General features: G+C 36.4%; 1 protein-coding gene across 2 annotated transcripts in view; it reads left to right on the top strand.

The window, feature by feature from the left end:
* The first annotated feature begins 1,138 nt into the window (after window positions 1-1,138).
* Window positions 1,139-21,732, top strand: part of LOC129278095 (cell division cycle and apoptosis regulator protein 1-like) — a 35,222-nt gene continuing 14,628 nt past the window's right edge. Inside the window, exons 1-12 of one of the 2 annotated variants that reach the window (XM_064110710.1) lie at window positions 1,139-1,228; window positions 2,940-3,118; window positions 5,270-5,466; window positions 5,628-5,820; window positions 6,097-6,162; window positions 7,350-7,533; window positions 8,719-9,070; window positions 10,523-10,748; window positions 12,426-12,706; window positions 14,951-15,179; window positions 16,391-16,492; window positions 19,236-19,520. In XM_064110710.1, the coding sequence (XP_063966780.1) occupies window positions 1,165-1,228; window positions 2,940-3,118; window positions 5,270-5,466; window positions 5,628-5,820; window positions 6,097-6,162; window positions 7,350-7,533; window positions 8,719-9,070; window positions 10,523-10,748; window positions 12,426-12,706; window positions 14,951-15,179; window positions 16,391-16,492; window positions 19,236-19,520 (2,358 nt within the window). In that variant the 5' untranslated portion in view covers window positions 1,139-1,164. The remainder of the gene's footprint in view (window positions 1,229-2,939; window positions 3,119-5,269; window positions 5,467-5,627; window positions 5,821-6,096; window positions 6,163-7,349; window positions 7,534-8,718; window positions 9,071-10,522; window positions 10,749-12,425; window positions 12,707-14,950; window positions 15,180-16,390; window positions 16,493-19,235; window positions 19,521-21,732) is intronic. The other variant, XM_064110711.1, reaches the window with a different exon arrangement.

Below are 21,732 nucleotides of genomic sequence, written 5' to 3'. Positions count from 1 at the left end.
AACCATCATAACTCTGAAAGTGTATGGATCTAGTTCATAAAACTTTCAAGATGGCAATTTTCGATGACAAACAAAAGGATTGAGGATACAGACATGCCAACTGTTCCCTTTTAGAGTATTTCATCCTCTTTTTTGCTATGAATGCACCAATACTTTTTTTGTATGATTTGTTCCTTTTTAAAAATTTCTGATCAAGGAGTATGTATTATACACATATGTATTATAAATTTTTAAAAATACTCTTTTTTTGTAAAAAAATACTATTTTTTCCTCCTAAGAATACTTGTTTTTGTTGTAGAAGGTTGGCAGGTCTGAGGATGACTGTTTTGACTGTCAAGTTTGATGTAATTTCTTTTTTTTTAATAAGATATTTTATGTACAAAAAATCAGAAAATCGGCTTTCCGCAGAATGTTAGATCCAACGTTACTGCTAATACGTTGTTTTTACGTACGGGCCTCCAATTTTGTTCGCTGAACTACGTTGGCTTCTCTCACCAATACATAGACTGAAGCTTTTGGTCTATTGCTCGAGCTGGCGATGGAAGTACCGGGACAACCAGCGTGGTGACATCATAGAACTGACTTGGGGGAGTCAAGATATTTTGCCAACGCTCAAGAATCGGCACTAAAATCAGTATATGGCGGGTGGTCGGTCCTAAAAAGGGGGTGCAAATGAGCAAATTTAATATTGTCACATTCGTTCCTCGCCGATATCTATGTGCTCAGAATCTGAGTCGTCGATCTAAACATGGAATTGTGATCTGCTCAATTTTCTGTAGAAATGATAAAAAACTAGATAAAACTGAAATATATTTTTGCAGATGTGATGCTTCAAAAAATTAGGTGGTCGATAAGGGGTAGGTCCAACCATACTGCCTGTGTGGGGAAATAAGGTTGGCAATGTTTGGCTTATTTTCTCTTGTTCTTGGGGACAAATGCTTGATTTTTTTGACACTGTCAGTTTCATGTACAGGTATTCATCGTATAACTTGGCTCTTAAGTAAATTTAACTATTTTACTGAATTAAAAATAGTGATTGAAAAATGACAATTTTTGCAATTTTACTTTTGAAGTAGGCTAGGGAAACAAATGACAATACTAATTTCAAGTTTGTTTTTATCCCTTTCAAAATCTTAGGAAACTGGTTAAGAATCAGAGGGTAATATGTCTCAGTACACCCGCAAAGACCCTCCCTGGAGTCATGTTGGCGTTGCAGGTGCTGGGCTGAGTAAGTTGTTGTTTTTAAATACTTCTAATACTTGTAGTGGCCACCTTACCTTACCTTTCCAAAAATACATGTTGTTTGTGTTTATATTTAAGGAATCATGTGTCTAGTAGTTATAACTCGTCTTTCAATCTGAAGGACAGGGGATCGATTCTAAGCCATTGCATGTTTTCCTTTAGCAAAAATATTAGATTGTGTTGCACTAAAAGCAGTTGAGATTAATGGGTACCTGGTAGGAATTAATTCCCTGAAACGCAACATGCATAACAGGTGCTCTGCTAAAGCCTGTATAGCGCTTAGAGACTTCTGAGTGTTCAGCAAGTACTATATAAACAAGTGTGCTAATTATTATTGCTAATAAAATTATTAGTGCCTAGATATTATTATTCTCTCTTTAATTTCTTGATTGTCGTAAGTCATTTTTGTCTCGCCTGCATAGCAGAGCGAGACTATAGGCGCCGCTTTTCCGACGGCGGCGGCGTCAACATCAAATCTTAACCTAAGGTTAAGTTTTTGAAATGACATCATAACTTAGAAAGTATATGGACCTAGTTCATGAAACTTGGACATAAAGTTAATCAAGTATTACTGAACATCCTGCCTGAGTTTCAGGTCACATGACCAAGGTCAAAGGTCATTTAGGGTCAATGAACTTAGACCATGTTGGGAAAATTATTTTCAAAATCTTAACCGAAGGTTAAGTTTTTGAAATGACATCATAACTTAGAAAATTTATGGATCTAGTCCATGAAACTTGGACATAACGTTAATCAAGTATTAGTGAACATCCTGCCTGAGTTTCAGGTCACACGACCAAGGTCAAAGGTCATTTAGGGTCAATGAACTTTGGCCAAGTTGGGGGTATTTGTTGAATTACCATCATAACTTTGAAAATTTATGGATTTAGTTCATGAAACTTGGACATTAGGTTAATCAAGTACCACTGAATATCCTGTGCGAGTTTCAGGTCACATGACCGTGGTTAATGGTCATTTAAGGTCAATGAACTTTGGCCGTGTTGGGGGTATATGTTAAATTACCATCCTAGCTCTGAAAGTTTATGGATCTAGTTCATAAAACTTGGACATAAGAGTAATCAAGTATCACTGAACATCCTGTACGAGTTTCAGGTCACATGACCATGGTCAAAGGTAATTAAAGGTCAATAAACTTTGGCCGTGTTGGGGGTATTTGTTGAATTACCATCCTAACTGAAAGTTTATGGATCTAGTTCATAAAACTTGGGATATAAGAGTAATCAAGCATCACTGAACATCCCCTGTGAGTTTCAGGTCACAAAACCAAGTCAAAGGTCAGTTAAGGTCAATAAACTTAGGCCATGTTGGGGTAATTGTTGAAGTGCCATCATAACTTTGAAAGTTTATGGATAGAGTGAATGAAATGTGGACATGGGTGTAGTTGACAGTCTTAAGTCTCCTTTCAAATGTCATTTATGGTCAATGAACGTGGTATTATGTCATTATATGAATGATGTTTTTGTGAATGATTATTTTATAGTAGTTTTCAAAGTTAGCACTGCTGCTATATTAAATTGCGTAATGCAGGCGAGACTGCCAGAGGCGTTCCACTTGTTTAGAGTTTTGATGTTATCAGCATCTTCTGTGGAGAAAATGTATGCCCCTGTACTGATGCATAGCCTTGGCAGTGAGAATACTCTTTTAAATGGCTGTTATTTGTACTTTGTTGATATCAGATCAGACTATTATGCAGCAGAATCAGTCATTATTAGGTGCCCAGCCTGGTGTAGTAGGTACCCCTACCACTGTCTATGGTCAATCTATGGTGAGCAGTGCTGGGCTAGCAGGAGCTACAACAGCATACCCTACTCCACAGCAAACCATGCAACAAAGACAAAACATTGCCATACAACAGGTAAGTCTTTTATTCTTCAGACATACAAGGTCCAAAGGAAATAATTGAACACCTTACATTAATTTCTTCCTCCTCTCCATAGATTTATCTGTCCATGCCCTGACTCTCAATACCCTCTTTTTTTTCTATTTTTCTCTCTTATCTCCAAACCACCCCCCCCCCCACCTCCTTCTGACTTAAGGGAAATACCTTAAGCAAAATTAATTGAACAAATTTAGTCCAATAAATTGTTTGTCAGTAAAATTGTGTAAGAAAGATGTTTTAATTCCTGCTATTCGTGTATCAATGCCCCAAGGTCAACTCTCTGTTCTGAGGCATGCATGTTCTTTGGTTTATTCACACAACGCCACTTTATTTACAGGCAGTCTTCGGAGTGTTTCATGGAAAGTTTAGTCATTGCATCTGATTGGCAAAGAGCAAATTATTTGGTGGAAATCACTGACAAAAGTCCCCATTAATTACACCCCTGAAGTCAAATCGTTGGTGTTTGGCTAGAATTGATTTAAGCTGCGAGTGGTAGAATGCAGCATACATTGTACATTCAATGTCGTTGTCATGTATATTGGTTTGCGCTTGCAGGCGTGATAGTGATAAAGCTCAGACGTTGAGTCCAGGAGCAATTTTATAACATCGAGGTTAGAATATGTGTGGAGAAACCAAAGCAATGCATTATTTAAGCCTGACTGAAAGTGCATAGATGACTATGAAAACTTCAAATATTTGTACCACATGTTGAACCCACTATACATGTATGACAGTATTGCAGTCTTACTAATACTGGTTGACCATACAATCTTACATGTACATGTAGTTACTACCACAGACATGCCAACTGTTCCCTTTTTAGAGTATTTGTTCCTCTTTTTTGCTATGAATACACCAATACCCGGTACTATTTTTTGTATTATTTGTTGCTTCTTTTTTTTTCAATTTCCGATCATGGAGTATGTATTTATACACAGTGCATGACACTAGCGCCAGTCCAACAGTACCAGACCGGTAAAAATCACCGTCGGGCCATAAGTAAATTCTTGCCTACGAGCACATGTTTAAAAGGGTGAATTATCAAGTTTTCAAGTTGAGTCATTTCACATGTTTTTTCACCCATCTCACTACAACAGGGTGGCAATTGTTACGTTGAGACAAATTTTTTAAAATCCTCTTTTTTGTCAAAATTACTTTTTTTTCCTTCTAAGAATAATTTTTTTTTTGTAGAAGGTTGGCAGGTCTGCTTCCATGGTAAAAGTGTCTAGTGGCCAATCAAAGTAAAAGTTTCCATTGTATGTAGCATATTGTTTTACCATGTCACCCCTAATGTTATTTGTTCTTTTATTTTATTCTGTTATTTATTATACCACTGCCAAACAGAATGTGAAAGGGGTACATGTATGTAGGAATCGTCGCATACTAGTGGTTGGGGAATCGGTTGGTGAGTCTGTCTGATGTTAATCTTTTGAGATCAGACTAATTCATGTGCCCAATGCTCATGAGACTAGACACACTCATTAGGTGGTTTCAGACCGCCTCGAAGTTCGTCAGTTCCAGGTATTCTCTGATTGGGAAATTTACCCCGATCAGAAAATACCAGGTATTCTCTGATCGGGAAATTTACCCCGATCAGAAAATACCAGGTATTTTGGTAATGTGAAAGCAAACTACGCGTAATTTCCCCGAAAGAAAATACCCGCTAAATAGTAGGTACTTGGCAAAATTACGAGAACTGTCGCGGGGATTTTTCCAAGGTCGCAGGTATTTTGGCAATGTGAAAGCAATTTACGGGAACTTTTAGCCCAGCGTGTCGTTGGGCGCGGGAGCCGTGGGTGGCTGCTGGGCTAGAGGTTTTGAATCTCACGCCTTGCCTGCTTATTAGACCATACTGCGCATGCTCCTAACTTCAGGAATTTATCCCGAAGGGTATGTTTCGGGGCGGTGTGAATGCAGGAATAATTAATGGGTATTTTTTAGCCTAAAAATGTTCTCGTAATTTAACGGGGATTCTTGTGATCGAGGCGGTTTGAAACCACCTATTGGTACTACTTTGTCATGGGATTGACATATGGTTTTGAATCAGGGAATGTTCATTTGGGTTGCTATGATAATTCTATTTGAACTCAAAATAATAATTTGTATCAATATTCTTTCTTGATTCAGCAACAAGCAGCTGCCCAGAACGCTGCAGCGGTAGCAGCAGGCTCTCAGGGAGGTGGTACCCCTCAGCTAACAGTTAGTTACCCAACAACCAGAGCCACACAAGGAGGACAACCTCGTCAGAGAGTCTTTACTGGAACAGTCACTAAGCTCCATGATACATTTGGCTTTGTGGATGAGGATGTTTTCTTTCAAACAAAGTGAGTCAAGAAAAGGCTTGAATCAACCCATTGCATAGTGGAGCTGAATGATCAGTTGATATATTTGTTTCGTTTTAGTATGTTCATACTTTCATAGCTTTTAATGCTATTTTCAGATTTTACAGTGCTTAACACGTTTTATCACATATTCATTTCTACAGCACCGTAAAAGGATCCATGCCCAAGATTGGTGAGCGGGTATTGGTTGAAGCTACCTATAATGCCAGCATGCCATTTAAATGGAATGCTACTCGTATACAACTCTTGAATAGTCCTATGGAGCAACAGGTTGCTCAGGCGCCACCACCACAACAGCAGCAACACCATGCTGCCATGAAGATGCAACAACTTAAGGTTGGTGGAAATTCCTAGCAGAAAACTTGCAAACAACTTATTGAAACTGCCATCTGCCTTGACAAAAACTCTTATTAATATTTTCTTTTGCATCACTTGTAGCAGTAGAGGAACGGTGTAAAATATGAAACAGAAGAATGCATTCGAATTTACTGGAAAAAAACACCCAATTTTTATTTAATACAAAACAAGTAATTTTGCTTTAAAATGGTTCTGATTGATTTGATGTAATTTTCCCTACTCACTATCCCCTTATATCCTGCTTTGTTATCACAGCAAATGCAACAACAACAGCAATCAAGTCGCATTGAAAATGTTTCTCAGCAATTTAAAATGCTAAAGGTAAGAAAAGTAAATGTATTTTGTTCTTTCTAACAGAAATGTGACATGTTTTCATCTTCCCTTCTGCAGTCCTTGTAAATGCAATAACTTCAGTTTAACTTAACCTAGGCTCATACAATTTGGTGTGTATGATACTAGCATGGATCCCAGGAAGCCTATTGATTTCAAGGTCAAAAGGTCAAAGTCACAGTGACATGTTTTCATCTTGCCCTTCTGCAGTCCTTGTAAACGTGATAACTTCAGTTTAACTTAACCTAGGCTCATATAATTTGGTGTGTATGATACTAGTATGGATCCAAAAAGCCTAATGATTTTTAGGTCAAAGGTCAAGGTCACAGTGATATGTTTTCATTTTATCCTAACTTCAGTTTAACTTAACCTAGGCTCATATAATTTTGTGTTTATACTATTATGGATCCCAGGAATTCTATGTATTTTGAGGTCAAAAGGTCAAGTCGCCACCTTCCACTTTACTTGCTTGACCAATGACTCCATTTTCCGTGTTACAGGCGGATGTATTATGTGCTTGCCCCAGCGACACTCTTGTTTTAGAGGGAAATATCCTGCCTTTTGGTTTGGTCCTTTATGATGAATGTTGTAGTGCAGTTTAGCATTGGTGTTAATGCTAATGCAATCAATTCTGCAAATTGGATAACCCATTTAAAGCTCCTTGTAGATTTTTGGTTTTTCCTATATTTTTCTCTTATGAATTTTATAATTTATATTTCATCTACCTATAGATGTACTACGTCATGACTTCAGTTCTTATCATTATCTAGGCAGGGGGGGGGTGCTCGGAGGCCTCCCTCAACGATTTGCTATATTGTCGCTGCGCAAAACTTTTTGACTGCGCCGCTCGCTGACTCCCAAAATAACCCGGCCTAGATAGGGTTAAGTTTTTAATGTTTGACTGTCTATATTTTGTATTGTTTTTTATAATGAGAAATGAAATCAATCAGTCAATCCATCAATTCATGGTTACAGTTCTTAATGTGCACAATTTTCTCACCTTTCTTAGAACAATGGAAAAAAAGTAGTAAATGTTTCTTTCTTCAACCAGATTGCATGTCAAGGAATTCCTAGATGTTTCACTAGATACAACATGCAACATAGAAGAGACCCTCCTGGGATAGAGTTAGGTATAATTGTAATTAAATTTTGTTTTTGTTTCCTCCTGAAATATTAAGCAAAGTCAGCAGCCCCTCTTGAAAACCCCACAGGGAGGGAACATGATGCCCACACACAATCAACAACCCCCACCCCCAGGCCTCCTGGGCAACCCACCCCCATTGCTACAGCAACCTCCACAGGGAGTGGTTCAGCAACCGGCTTTGCTACAGGGAAACACTCAGGCAATGCAGAATCTAGCTGGTAAGTGCACTCAACAGGAATATAATCGCACCAGGTTTTTTATCTCTAATTTCTGAATCCAATTTTCATGTATAATCTTTCTACTGTGCTAATAGTGCTTTGAAAGTATTTTGAAAAAAATTGCCCTGAAACATGTTTTTATATTCATCATTTTTTGGGCGATGTTTTTAAACAGACTCTGTCAAAATTTATAACAGGAGTACTCACTCAGCTTGAATGCCTCATCAATGGAATATTATTTGCCTGGACTTTAACAGCTGGTTATAATATGAATATATTGACTGCTCACTCGCTTATGTAGATTTTTTTTTTTCAAGAGGGAATATCACCCCTGCAATACATGTTCTATGAATTGCTTAATTTGTTGGAGAGGGCATTTTGGAGTATTTTTGGACTGAATTGGCACCTCATTTTTGGTTAGTAGTCACAGAATTCAAGTTTTCAGTAGCTTTGCGTGATTTAAGTTCCGTAAATTGTTTCATTTAATAATAATAATAGTTACATTAATATAGCACTTAGAAACCAACGTATGAAATGCTATATGAATGTAACTGTTTTAATTTGTAAATGAAATAATACTTATTTTCTGTTGTGTCCAAATCACCCCTGTTTACATTTTTCAAAAAATTGCACAAATTTCAATAATCAATTCTGATTGGTAAAATAATGCCTGAGCTTGAAATGGAAAAAAAGGAGACAGTAATTTGAGCTATAAAATACCAGATATTGTAAATTCTAAGAATTGAATAGGTTGTATTTCAATCATTTTCTTTTCTCTTGCAGGTTCTAATGTATAGCACTCAATAGAATGCCGTCGTAATTTTGAGATTACAGTACTTCGTTTTATACAAATAGCCCTTTTTTTAAGTAAACATGTACCCTAATTGTAAAACATCTCCATTCCTTGAGATTGATCTGTATACCAATGTGGTTCGGCATCCAATCAGTTACCCATTTTTATTGTAACTACCATGGTAATGAACAGCTAATAAAGTCATGCATTTCATGAAAGTTACCATAACCATCTACACACACACTTAAGAGACCTATGCCGAGAATAACAAGTGTGCAAATGATGTGACATAGCAGATTCGAGCATCAGTAGATAATCGTCTTAATGATAATTGAAAAGCATGAAGTACAATGTCATTATTCTTCTGCTTGGTTGTAATTGATTTTCTATAGGTGCCTATGCACATCAAGGCAGATCAAGTCAGATCAGTCAGCAGTCCATCGGACGACGTGACTTCAGCAGCAGTGGAAGCAGCAGAGATAGAGACCGTGAAAGAGACCGTGAACGAGAGAGGGATCGTGCCCAGCGAGAAAGAGAACGAGAAAGGGAACGCGAACATCGAGAGAGGGAACGCGAACGAGAGAGGGAACGTCGCGAACGTGAAAGGGTAAGGGAAAGGGAGAAGTCTCCAGTGAAGCGATCCAGGTCTCCACGTCGTTCCAAGTCTCCAAGAAGATCACCAAGGCGTACAAAGAGGGTAGTACAGCGATACTGTGTTCAGATCCCACGCTTTGCTCTGGATATGTAAGTCATTACACCTTTATTCTTGTTTTTTTTTTAATGATAATGATGATTTTATGGATGACTGCCAATTTAGCTTTTGCTGCTCTTTCATCAGGTGCTGCAAAACATACAGGTTTTCTCTATTCGAATGCATGTGTGCCCAGTAATAGGCTTCAAGGCAGGAAGGCATAAGATCCTACTTTTCAACTCTGATTTAAAGTTTGTACATCATAGTAGTTCACATGTCATCGTCTAAGCAGCATCTATTGTTCAGAAAGGGATTTTTCATCTTATAATTATAACTTTGATGCATTTGAATGTTCATATGAATAAATAAACACCCAGGAAGAAAGAAAGATCAAATTCATTCAGACACTTTCAATATATCTGTAACTGAAAAATCAGATTAAATCTTAGATTAGTAATGATAATGAATTTGGTTTGGTTTTATTTACCGTATAAAAATCACAACAAAATACATTGTACAAAATATTAAGATGAAATATATAAACACTTAAAAAGACATGGATGGATCACTCTATTCAGAGCCATTGATATAATGGCTCTGTTCTTCCTAGAGGTTCAATCAAAGTAACATGAGAAATCATATGACATAATTGTATATAATAATACATTAATAATAACAAATAGTTGAATAATTAAACATTAAATGGTAATAAAAATGATAACAAGAGCAAAGTATCTTTTAAATAGATTGCAGTTGATGATATTATGATTTTTATTCCACAATATCTCATATGCTATTTACCTCAGATATGTATTTTGAAAGTGTGAACTACAGTATTTCGTCATGTTGTGTTCTTATGTTATTTTGATGTATACTTATTTTTTATTGTACAAAAATCTGTAATCCGGCCTCTGGGCCGCAAGTATTTTTTGTTTAATAAACTATTTCTATTATATTGTATTCTAATTACTATCGCCTAAGGAGATCAATATATCACATGTTAGGGTGTTATGTTAATCTCCTTAGATTAACTGAACTTGAGATGGTCTTTCTGGTCACTTGATATGTCACTTTTTAAAGTTACTACTAAATGATTTATAGACACAGGTGACTAGTGGGACCTTGTAGCTCAGATATTTTTAAGTCAAATCAATGTTAGCTTATGCCTCTTATAGGCAGGTATTGGATATAATTGTTACATTCAGGACCTGGGGGTGTTTCACAAAAGATTTAAGTATGACTTTAGTCGCACTTAAATGCCGACGTGTATATGATATGCAACGCGCGATCTTATTGATAGATATGCAGTAGTGCGCGTCCTCATGACACGATCTGACCAATGCTTTCAAGCCTTTCATACCGTACGCAACTCAGTATTCAAGTGCGAATCTAAGTCATAATTAAATCTTTGTGAAACACCCCCCAGATAATGTTAAAATCTAACATTTGGAAGAGATTTGCTTAGATTTAATAAACTTTGAATTACACAATCTTTCCCCTCACAGCCCCAAGTCAGATGTGATTGAACTCCACAAGCGTTACATGAATATGTACATCCCGAGTGATTTCTTTATGGCTAATTTTGCCTGGCAGGATGTGTTTCCAATTCATCGTCCAATGAATGTAGCTCAACCATGTAGCTTTCACATCATGCACAAAGAAGCCCCTCCTCCCCAGGGTGCTGCTACCGTCATTGACCCTCCTGATGTAAACTACTCCTATTCTGCCAAGGTAGGTGTTGTTATATCTTATTGAAGTCTTCTTGACTCAGTACACAATTCCTAATCATTGCAGAACACACAATCATGCTCTGACATTAAAGGGGAAGTTCACCCTGACAAAAAGTTCATTGCTAAAATAGCCAAAAAAAATTATTGGCAAGGGTTTGAGGCAAATCCATAAAAGAATTAAAAAAGATTTTAGAACTTTAAATGTTTGATTTTTGACTTCGTATGCAAGCATCTTTCCTTCATAGCGAATTGTATAAAATCAATGAAATGCCATTGTCTGAGAAAATTAAAATTGGTTTTTATTTTACCTTTACCCTAAAGCCACCGGGAGGGGTTCAATCAACCCCCCCCCCCTCGAGATTTTCCGCGACCAATCTATTGCATGAAACTTTTCGACCGCGCCGCCTGCTGACTTTTCACTTTGAAGTCTAACGCATCTTTTGAGACTGAAGTCACAATGCCCGGGTATGTGGTTCGAAAATTGTGCAACATTACATAAGTGCATGTCAGACCTAAAATTGCTCCAAAACATGATTACGTGTACAAAGCCAGTGTAAATTGTATTTCTCACCTTATTCATAAAGATATGATTAGTACTTTCATCAGCTGAAATTAATTGATTTTAGTATAATTATGCTTCAAAAAGTTTCTGCTATACATTTGGCAAAAAAAACAAAGAAATACATAAGTAATTCATAAATCAATAAAATACATAAGAAATTCATTTTCAAGCCAGGATTTTTTTTTCCATTTTTGTCTCACCTGCATCGCAGAGTGAGACTATAGGCGCCGCTTTTCCGACAGCGGAAGCGGCGGCGTCGTCATTTAAGGTCAATGAACTTTGGCAACTTGTTGAATAACCATCATAGCTCTTAAAGTGTATGGATCTAGTTCATAAAACTTGGACATAAGAGTAATCAAGTATCACTGAACATCTCATGCGAGTTTCAGGTCACATGACTAAAGTCAAAGGTCATTTAAGGTCAATGAACTTTGGCCATCTTGGAGGTATTTATTAAATTGCTGTCATGAGTTTAAAGTTTATGGGTATAGTTTATAAAATGTGGACATTTAATTAATAATTATTTTATAGTAGTTTTCAAAGTCAACACTGCTGCTATATTGAATTGCGTAATGCAGGGGAGACTGCCAGAGGCGCTCCACTTGTTAATTGGTAACAATGGTATAAAGAATATTAACACAAAAAATTAACACTCTATGAGCGTTTTATAGTGAATTAGAGGAAAAGGTATGATTTATGCATAAATTAGCATAATGAATTCATATAGAAAAATCTGATTTCGGAAAAATTAGCCTTGTAGATTGCATTCCACACTGTTATCATGCCAATTTTCATGGCCTTTGCATGATCGACGGCCGAGATCTCAACCCCCTGTCATATAACACCCCAAAAAGCCCGGTCTGGTTTGGGTTAACTATATCACTAATCAAATGATTTCATACCCACTCCTGAAAAGAAAATAAAAATGATGACCCATTAAAAAGGGAAACCAAATAATGTAATGTAGAATTGAAAAGTGTAACGTCCCCCTCCCCCCCCCCCCCCCCCCCGATTTAAAAGATGTCACTTAGGGGGATAATACTCATTTGTCAGATCTATAATATTCCTTGCTGTCGAATGCACTCCTTTCATTTTCTCCTTGTTATATATTACCAGGTGATGCTGATGACATCAGTCTCTCAGGATGAACTCTACGAGAAGTGTAGCGCACGAGCCCAGGATTCCTCAGAGATTAGGGAGAACTTTCAGCACCCCACTCGCCTTATTAATTTCTTAGTTGGACAGAAGGGCAAGAATGAGGTGATGGCTATTGGTGGACCTTGGTCTCCTTCTCAAGATGGTGCTGACCCTGTTAATGATACATCCGTATTGATCAAGACAGCCATTAGGACAACAAAAGCATTGACTGGGATTGACCTGACTGCCTGCACACAATGGTATGTATCTCTACTGGGGGTTGGGTATCAGGAATGGTGGATAAAATAGGACAATCTCAGTGTTTTACTCGTTTTTTCATGTTTGAAGTTTTGTGACCTTGAGGTAGCTTGTAATAAGGATATTTTACTTTGATTTATTCTAGGTTATAACATTTGTGGGTGTGTAATAAAATGTTCCTTCAGTGTTATGTTTTATTAGTTTTCCTTGGTAAAGAACTCTTTTGGATTATGTTTTAAGGTAAGTATACTTCCTTGTTTCATTGTAAAAAGAAGAAAGTGCCATCATTACCCTAGCTCATTGTGAATCGATAAAGCATAAGAACTTAATAATATGAATATTTACATTTCAAGAAGTTATTCCTTGTAATCCCTTGGCTTTAAACTAATGTCATGACCTCAAAATTATAAATCTTTCTGAAAACTAATATTCTGTACAAATATTCCTTACCTAAGGATGTTTAAAATATATCTTGTTAAATGACTGCATGCACGGGAATGAACCACTATTCACTTGCAAAACCAGAACATAGTCAAAGAAGAATTTATCAAGTGATTGGATCGAATCCCTTTTAAATGAGGTAAACTGTCCTGTTGACAAACATGATGTATTTTTTACCATTGAAAAATTGTAATTTAGTCTGAGTTTAGGTTTATTAACTTGAAAAGGATACTTTAACCTGATGAATTATCATTTTTTGGGGGGTAAGTATGTCACAATGTAAAATAATATTACTTTCTGGAATTGAGCAGGTACTGAGAGAATGTTGTCTCTGAAAAAGGTATATTTCTGTGAAATATAAATGTGTTGTATAATCAATTAGGGAAAGCAATATATAGATTTAATATTTGAAATAATATAAGATGTTATTTTCCCATTTGTTTGTATTTTTTGTTCAAACTTACACAAGTAACCAATTGTTTAATTTTGATCAGGATATTATTCAATTCCAACTGTTGCATTAGTGCCTTTGGTAAATTAGCTAATATTTTACTCTAAGATAGCATACCTGGAATATTTATTACTACTAGGAGGAAGAAGATTTTTGGCTGCTTGAATGCCTAGTCCCTACAGTTTTGTCAAGGCGATGCAGATCACCATATAACGCTACCCTGGATCACTATTAGAGCTACCCTGGAGCATCCTTTAGATAATTAAGCTATTTACTTTGACTCTTTGATCTTTAATTAGTCCACCTTGTAAGGAAAATGCAGTTCCTAGCTTTACATATTCAATCTTGGTGTAAGAATGTTTCGTAACCCTGTTTGTCTCTGAGAGTTTGGAAGATTTGCATGTTTATTGGAAATTCTGGGGTTTCATTCAAATTGATTTTGAAATTTATCCCCACTTTACTTATTCAAACAACATCAGGGATCAGTAAAGTTAACATTCCAAGTATCAAATTAAATGGAAAGGTGGTAGTGATTTAACAGATTTCTTTAGTGTGATTCTCAAGTTGTTATATTGGAATTGATGTAGAAAGGAACTTGGTCCTGTGGTTGTTTCGGCTGGAATAAACAGATGTAAAAGAAATTGCTGGTCCAAAAAAAAAACAAGGATTGCAGAGATATTAAAGAGTTGAGTACTCGGTGTACTGCTATTTGCTGGGAATTTGGAGCCTTCTATCATGAAAATGATCTGCAAAGTTATAATGACATTGTCTACATTTACCTACGGTGATCAACTAAAGCTAATGAATGTCAAACAAATATACCATCACTCCCTTCATAATCTGATCTTATTTGGCGTACCTGTCCTTTGTAATATCTACTATTTTTCTTTTCATTAGTACTATCTCTCCTAGTTTGTTTGCTTTCTTTGTCAAATTGAATTCTGCTGCTGTTTGTGTTCCTTTCTGTCAGGACTATTATGTTGACTTTGTCCATTTTGAATTCTGTACTAGTTTTCTATTTCATTTTTCGAATCATTTCTGCATGCATGACCCCATGGTACCTCCTACTTGTGCAAAACTCTCCTGTCATCTCTATATATCATCTTCATCCATTTCCTCTATTAGATTCCCTCTCCAAGTAACGTAGCAAAGACTTGTTTGATGTAAATATTTATCAAGAACATACTTATCAACTCTGGAAGATTATAATGATAATTAGGATGTATCTCTTCATCAGAAAGGGAACTTGACATATGATACCTTACGGGGTATGGATCTATATTTAATAGTATGCTTAATTGTTGTGATATGAAACCAAAATGGTGTGTTCCACCCTTTTAAACCCTCCCCGCAGGTACCGGTTCTTGGAGCTAAGCTACCATCGTCCAGAGGAGATTCACAAAGGCCGAGTCATCCCGGCGCGAGTCGAAACTGTCGTAATTTTCGTGCCTGACGTGTGGCACATTTTACCCACGAAGGTTGAATGGGAGAATCTTGTGGAGCTGTACAGAAAGACACTGAGCAGCAAATTAGCAGCAGTGGACAACCGAGATAAGAAAATAGAGGACTCCGCCCCAACCCAGGCACTACAGGCTTTTCATTGATTTCTTTCAGTTTATATTATATGCCACTGATATCAACTTGACACGATTAAATATCAACAAAACAACCATGAAACATGTAGTATACATATAAAATTAGAATTTATGAACATACACATATCAGACATCGAGTTAGATCTTAACTGCAGACAGCATATACAACTGAGATGCATACAGCAATCATGATTAAAGATTACATAAAGAAGTTATCTTTCACCCTTACAATAACCGGTCATGTGAATAATGAACAAAAATATTACACAGAGAAAATTCATGCACAAGACTAATCATCACGGATAAATTCGTCACAAATGAATTATATACATAATAAGAATATACCACTCTAGATGTACCTGTTGTAATCATTTTAATATAAACATCTTTTTGTCCATAACAGTTTCTTGAGATGGTGAGTTTATCTGTTAGAGGGTTCCCCCAACCACCCCTTCTTTCTCTCTCTCTCTCTGTCAACTGAAGTGTCGGTAGGAAGCAGTCTATGAGAAAGAGAATTCTCTTAATCACCTAAACGGTGTAGAGGTCGGCATTCCAATTTTTCCAGCAAATAATCTTGAGAGAAAAATCTTTGTCATGGAACAAGATTAATTAACATCATCCAAAACCTTGACGCATCACAATCACAGCAAACATAGAATTGTCTTTGAAAATAACAATTTCTTTTTTTTTAATCAAATTCTCTTGGGGGAAACACCAGGATGCTTAAAAACAGTCTTCACTCTGGCACCATTATCAACACCAATGCAGTAATTCTATTGTTGGATGTCTTTGATTGGCTGCTGAATTTAGTGAATGAGAATGTGGGTGTGTTTGTGTACATTCTCAAAAGTTGCTGTCTTAGATTCCAAAGCTAGTTTTTAGCACATTTTTTTGGTTTGTGCTGATGTCAGGGTCACCTCTCAACAATATAACTTGGCACAAACTATGATAATCATAGCATGCACTCTCTTTCCCACTCTTATGTTATTATTCCTTTGAAGAATAGTTAATCACCCATAATTGAGTTGTAAAATGTGTTTTCACCTGTGTATATAGAGAAAGTTTGTTGACATCTTTGTATGAGTGTGTGAATGAAGAGTGCATTGACCTGCATGTCTCACTGTCTTCACACAATAAGGCATGGTGTGTCTCTTGAACTATTGCTCATATTCTCCATCTATTTCTTGCTTTGATTCCAGGAGGAGACTGCTGCTGTCAAAGAGGAAGAAGAAGATGAGACTGAAGAGCCGGAGCAACAGACACCTACCAACTGGAAGGAGCTTGATCCTAAAAATATGAAGGTAAGACTTTATTTCATAGACCATCGGCTGTAGTATAAGTAGAAGTAGTATTAGTAGAAGCAGTAGCAGTAGTAGTAGTAGTAGTAGTAGTAGTAGTAGTAGTAGTAGTAGTAGAACTAGTAGTAGTAGTAGTAGTAGTAGTAGTAGTAGTAGTAGTAGTAGTAGTCAGTAGTAGTAGTAGTAGTAAGTAGTAGTAGTAGTAGTAGTAGTAGTAGTCAGTAGTAGTAGTCAGTAGTAGTAGTAGTAAGTAGTAGTAGTAGTAGTAGTAGTAGTAGTAGTAGTAGTAGCAGTAGTAGTAGTAGTAGTAGTAGTAGTAGTAGTAGTCAGTAGTAGTAGTAGTAGTAAGTAGTAGTAGTAGTAGCAGTAGTAGTAGTAGTCAGTAGAAGTAGTAAGTAGTAGTAGTAGTAGTAGTAGTAGAAGTAGTAGTAGTAGTAGTAGTAGTAGTAGTAGTAGTAGTAGTAGTAGTAGTAGTAGTAGTGGTAAGTAGTAGTAGTAGTAGTAGTAGTAGTCAGTAGAAGTAGTAAGTAGTAGTAGTAGTAGAACTAGTAGTAGTAGTAGAACTAGTAGTAGTAGTAGTAGTAGTAATATATAGAACTAGTAGTAGTAGTAGAACTAGTAGTAGTAGTAGTAGTAGTAGTAGTAGTAATAGTAGTAGTAGTCAGTAGTAGTAGTAGTAGTAAGTAGTAGTAGTAGTAGTAGTAGTAGTAGTAGTAGTAGTAGTAGTAGTAGTAGTAGTAGTAGTCAGTAGTAGTAGTCAGTAGTAGTAGTAGTAGTAGTAAGTAGTAGTAGTAGTCAGTAGTCAGTAGAAGTAGTAAGTAGTAGTAGTAGTAGTAGTAGAACTAGTAGTAGTAGTAGTAGTCAGTAGTAGTAGTAGTAGTAGTAGTAGTAGTAGTAGTAGTAGAAGTAGTAATTCTAGTAGCAGTAGTATGTATTCATTCAAACAAGGAAATGTAATGGGAACAAAAATCTTGAGACTGCAAAATCTGGTGTACAATTGCAAAAAAAGAGTACAATAAAATTTATAAACAGTAGTGATATTCCATAATTTTGAATCATACTTTATCCTTGTGGTTGAGGTTGGTCAGATTTATCTCAGAAGCTCTGTAATCACCTCAATTCTTGGTACATGTAATTCATCAAAATCATTAGATATCTAAGGCTTCATGTTATAGAAATTTGTCTAAAGGCCACCGCACACCTTACGACCCGACTGGCTTGCGACTGAGTGAGGGGAGATGTGACGTCACAGCTCTTGTCAGCTTGAGAGTCGCAGACCGGTCAGAGACAAGTCACAAGGAAAATCATAAGGATTTGACATGTCGAATCCTTTTGACTGGATCGCAAGCTCAATCCAACTTCCAGCCAATCAGACAGCAGAGTTGCACGACGCGTATATTATAAACAACGTGCATACACAGTAGTAAGCGCAATTTCTCAATTGCTATGGCAAAAAGCACATGCGTGAGTCGCTGACAGCATGGTAGTCCGATCCTGGTCGGATCGCAAGGTGTGCGGTCCGACTACCTTGCGATTCATCCCCCCTCACTCAGTCACAAGCCAGTCGGAGACCAGTCGGGTCGTAAGGTGTGCGGTGGCCTTAATTTACAAATTCAAAATTTTTATGATACAATAAGATGCTACTTTTAGAAGCTGCTAACTGTTATCAGAATTGTATTTATCATGCCTCGCATATTTTAAAGAACCTGTGGAGTAATTTGACCCAGCAGAAGGGTCACATTTTTTTTGTATTTGTATTTTTTCTTTGACCACCCCCCCCCCTCCTTCATTTGTGCACCTTGAGCATCTCCTACAAGATGGATATGGCACCTAACATATTATTGTTATTCTTTTTCTTTTTTTTATTGTCTCACCTGCAAAGTGTCGTCAACATTGAAATCTTAACCAAGGTTAAGTTTTTGAAATGTCATCATAACTTAGAAAGTATATGGATCTAGTTCATGAAACTTGGACATAAGGGTAATCAAGTATTACTGAATATTTTGCCTAGGTTTCAGGTCACGTGACCAAGGTCAAAGGTCATTTAGGGTCAATGAACTTAGACCATGTTGGGGGAATCAATATCAAAATCTTAACCAAGGTTAAGTTTTTGAAATGTCATCATAACTTAAAACGTATGTGGACCTAGTTCATGAAACTTACACAGAAGGGTAATGAAGTATTACTGAACATCCTGCATGAGTTTTAGGTCACATGACCAAGGTCAAAGGTCATTTAGGGTCAATGAACTTTGGGCATGTTAGGGGTATTTGTTGAATTTCTATCGTAACTTTAAATTTTATGGAGCTAGTTCATAAAACTTGGACATAAGGGTAATCAAGTATCACTGAACATCCTGTGCGAGTTTCAGGTCACATGACCAAGGTCAAAGGTCATTTAGGGTCAGTGAACTTCTGCCATGTTAGGGATATTTTTTGAATTGGCATCAAAACTTAGAAAGTTAATTGATCTACACATGTAGTTCATGAAACATAGACATAAGGGTAATCAAGTATGTTTTGCACATGTCTTTAATAGGTCACATGATCATAGTAAATGGTCATGTTGGGTCAATTGACATAGTTTTTTTATTATCATTTGAGTGTTTTCTTTTGTGAATCATTATTTGATTGCTGTTTTCAAAGTCAGCACTGCTGCTATATCGAATTGTGTAATGCAGACGAGACTGCCATAGGCGTTCCACTTGTTTCTTGAACATATCAATTATATATTAATTTGCTTGCAGGTGAATGAACTTCGTCAGGAGCTTGAGATCCGTGGCTTGAATTCCAAAGGTCTGAAATCTCAGCTCATTGCTCGCCTTACCAAGATGCTCAAATCAGAACAGGAGATGGAGGATGCAGAGCCTGCTGCCATGGAAACAGATGGAGCTCCAGATGATTCTAAGGATGAACTAAAGGATACTCCAAAGGAGGAAGATGTTTCAGAGAAGGATAAAGAAAAGGAGAAAAAAGACAAAGAAGAGAAAGAGAAGAAGGACAAAGAGGATGAGCAAAAGAAGGAATTGGTTGTGAGTATAGTTGTAACCAAGTAGGCCTTTTCAAATCTCAAATATAATGGGGGTTGGTCAAATCTTTCCATAGCCCTTAGATCTCTATAGTAAATATTACAGAGATGCAGTTAACTTTCCTGTTTTTTTTAATAAAAATCTATATTCCTCATTTTGTCATCTGTTGCTTCCACTGACTCTCTCTCTAAATGCCATATCCAGAGACGATCATGGCATAACACAAATCTCTGTTTCTGGCATTTTTAATCAGCTCCACCTCCTTCTAACCCTCACCTCTCTCTGTACTCTATGGCCCGTATTCTGAAGTCGGGATTAACTTAGACCATGGTCTAACTCTGTGCTGAAATGATGGGAAGCCAAAAGTGTCAAAATTTTGTTTACAGTGAATGCTTCTCATGTTTACTGTGCTCTTAAATTAGACTCTTTAATAATTCTTTAATGGTGAAGACAACTGTCATACTTGTCCTTCCCAGGCAGTAAGTAATGTTTTGTGAGTCAAACTCAGGTGTAAAGTTGTGGTTTAAGTATGGATAGCCAATTGATACATAAATCATTGACAATAGAGATATCATATTTCATTTCATTTGGCTCTCAAATCATTCATAATTGTCTAGGAAGTATAAATTGATGATTGTCTTCACCATCAATGAATCAGGAAAGAGCACAGTAAACATAAGAAACATACAACTTAATACAAATTTTGACACTTTTGGCTTCCCATAATGTAAGCACAGAGTTTGACCTAGGTCTAAGTTAAACCTGACTTCAGAATACGGGCCTATGCATGCAGATTGGTGATCCAGTTCATTTGTTTCATTCCTCTACCCCTCTTACCCTCTATCTTACCCATCAAAGCTACATTTTCAAGACCGTCCTTATTATATGAACTATGAAACTCATTTGCCTTATTCTTATCTCTATAATTAGCTTTTCCTCTAAACCAGCTCTTCTTCGGACCACTTCATTGGTTACTGGGTCCATGGAATCCTCATGCAGGATATAGTGTGTTAATTATTAGAATATTTATCCGATATCTGTATTCATGCTATTTGAAAGTGAAATATTAAAATTAAAGGGGAAGTTCACTCTGACAATAAGATGATTTGAAAAAAGCAGAAAAATCATAGATAAATATTGGAGAAAATTTAATGAAAATCTGTCAAAGTATAACAGAGTTATACATTTGTTAAATTTTGGTTTTATGACATCACAGTCAAGCAACTTCACCATGTGTCATGTGATATGAATTCAATTAAATATTATTTTTTTCCCAAAAAAATTACAAAAATGAAAGTGATTTTATTTGTGTGAGGGATATATCATCAGACATATCATTTTATACCCCATTCTATAATACGAATAGTTGTATTCGTCAGTGTTCAATTAAAAATGGAATTTATATTATATATGATAATTTAGATGTAGGGTTTTAGTGGCGCAGATATATTTTGCGAGGTTGTTTAAAGAGACAAAATATTAAAACTGATTTTTAATGTGTATGCCTATGAAAACCATCCAATATTCAATATGCCTATGAAAACCATCAAATTCTTGGTCGCCATGCTCAATACAGGATTGACATAAAATGGTGAGGAAAAACAATGTTTTTTTGCCTTATTGATTTGTATGTTTTAATAGCTTTGTGGGGGTATCTAAATAATGATAATACTATTTGATTACAAAGTTTCGTGCGATGCGTAGAAATATTGTTACTCGCTGAAGAACAATATTTATACGCATCCCACTCAAGGCTATAAAATATTCCCTAAATATATATTGGGGAGCTGCTCCCACATGCCATCACAAATTAAAAACTGTAAAAATTTAGATAATTCCTTATTTTTTATTTTAATCAAACCTTCATTTTTCTGCTTTTATCAAAACCCAACTTATCATAAGGGTGAACTTCCTCTTAACCCTAAAAGGACTAAAAGGACCCCCTTGACGCTTCCAAAACGCAAAAAGATAGCGCCGCAAAATTTTATGACTTTTTCCTTTGAAGTCTTGCGTAACTTTTGAGACCAAATTTGCTACATACGATACGGGTATAGAATCGCGACGTCACATGACTTTACGAGACAATGTCATGCCGAAAATGGCTCATTTTTATACTTTGTGTACAAAGTCTATGGGAGATGAAATTCATAAAAGGGTGATTATTTTTCATTCTAATTGGTCTGCTTAATTAATTTAGGGTTTAATCTAGTTATTA

This window comes from Lytechinus pictus, chromosome 15, assembly GCF_037042905.1.
Source record: "Lytechinus pictus isolate F3 Inbred chromosome 15, Lp3.0, whole genome shotgun sequence".
Taxonomy (NCBI): Eukaryota; Metazoa; Echinodermata; class Echinoidea; order Temnopleuroida; family Toxopneustidae; genus Lytechinus; species Lytechinus pictus.
The sequence above is the reverse complement of the archived record's forward strand: the minus strand, read 5'-3'. Positions and strand labels throughout refer to the sequence as shown.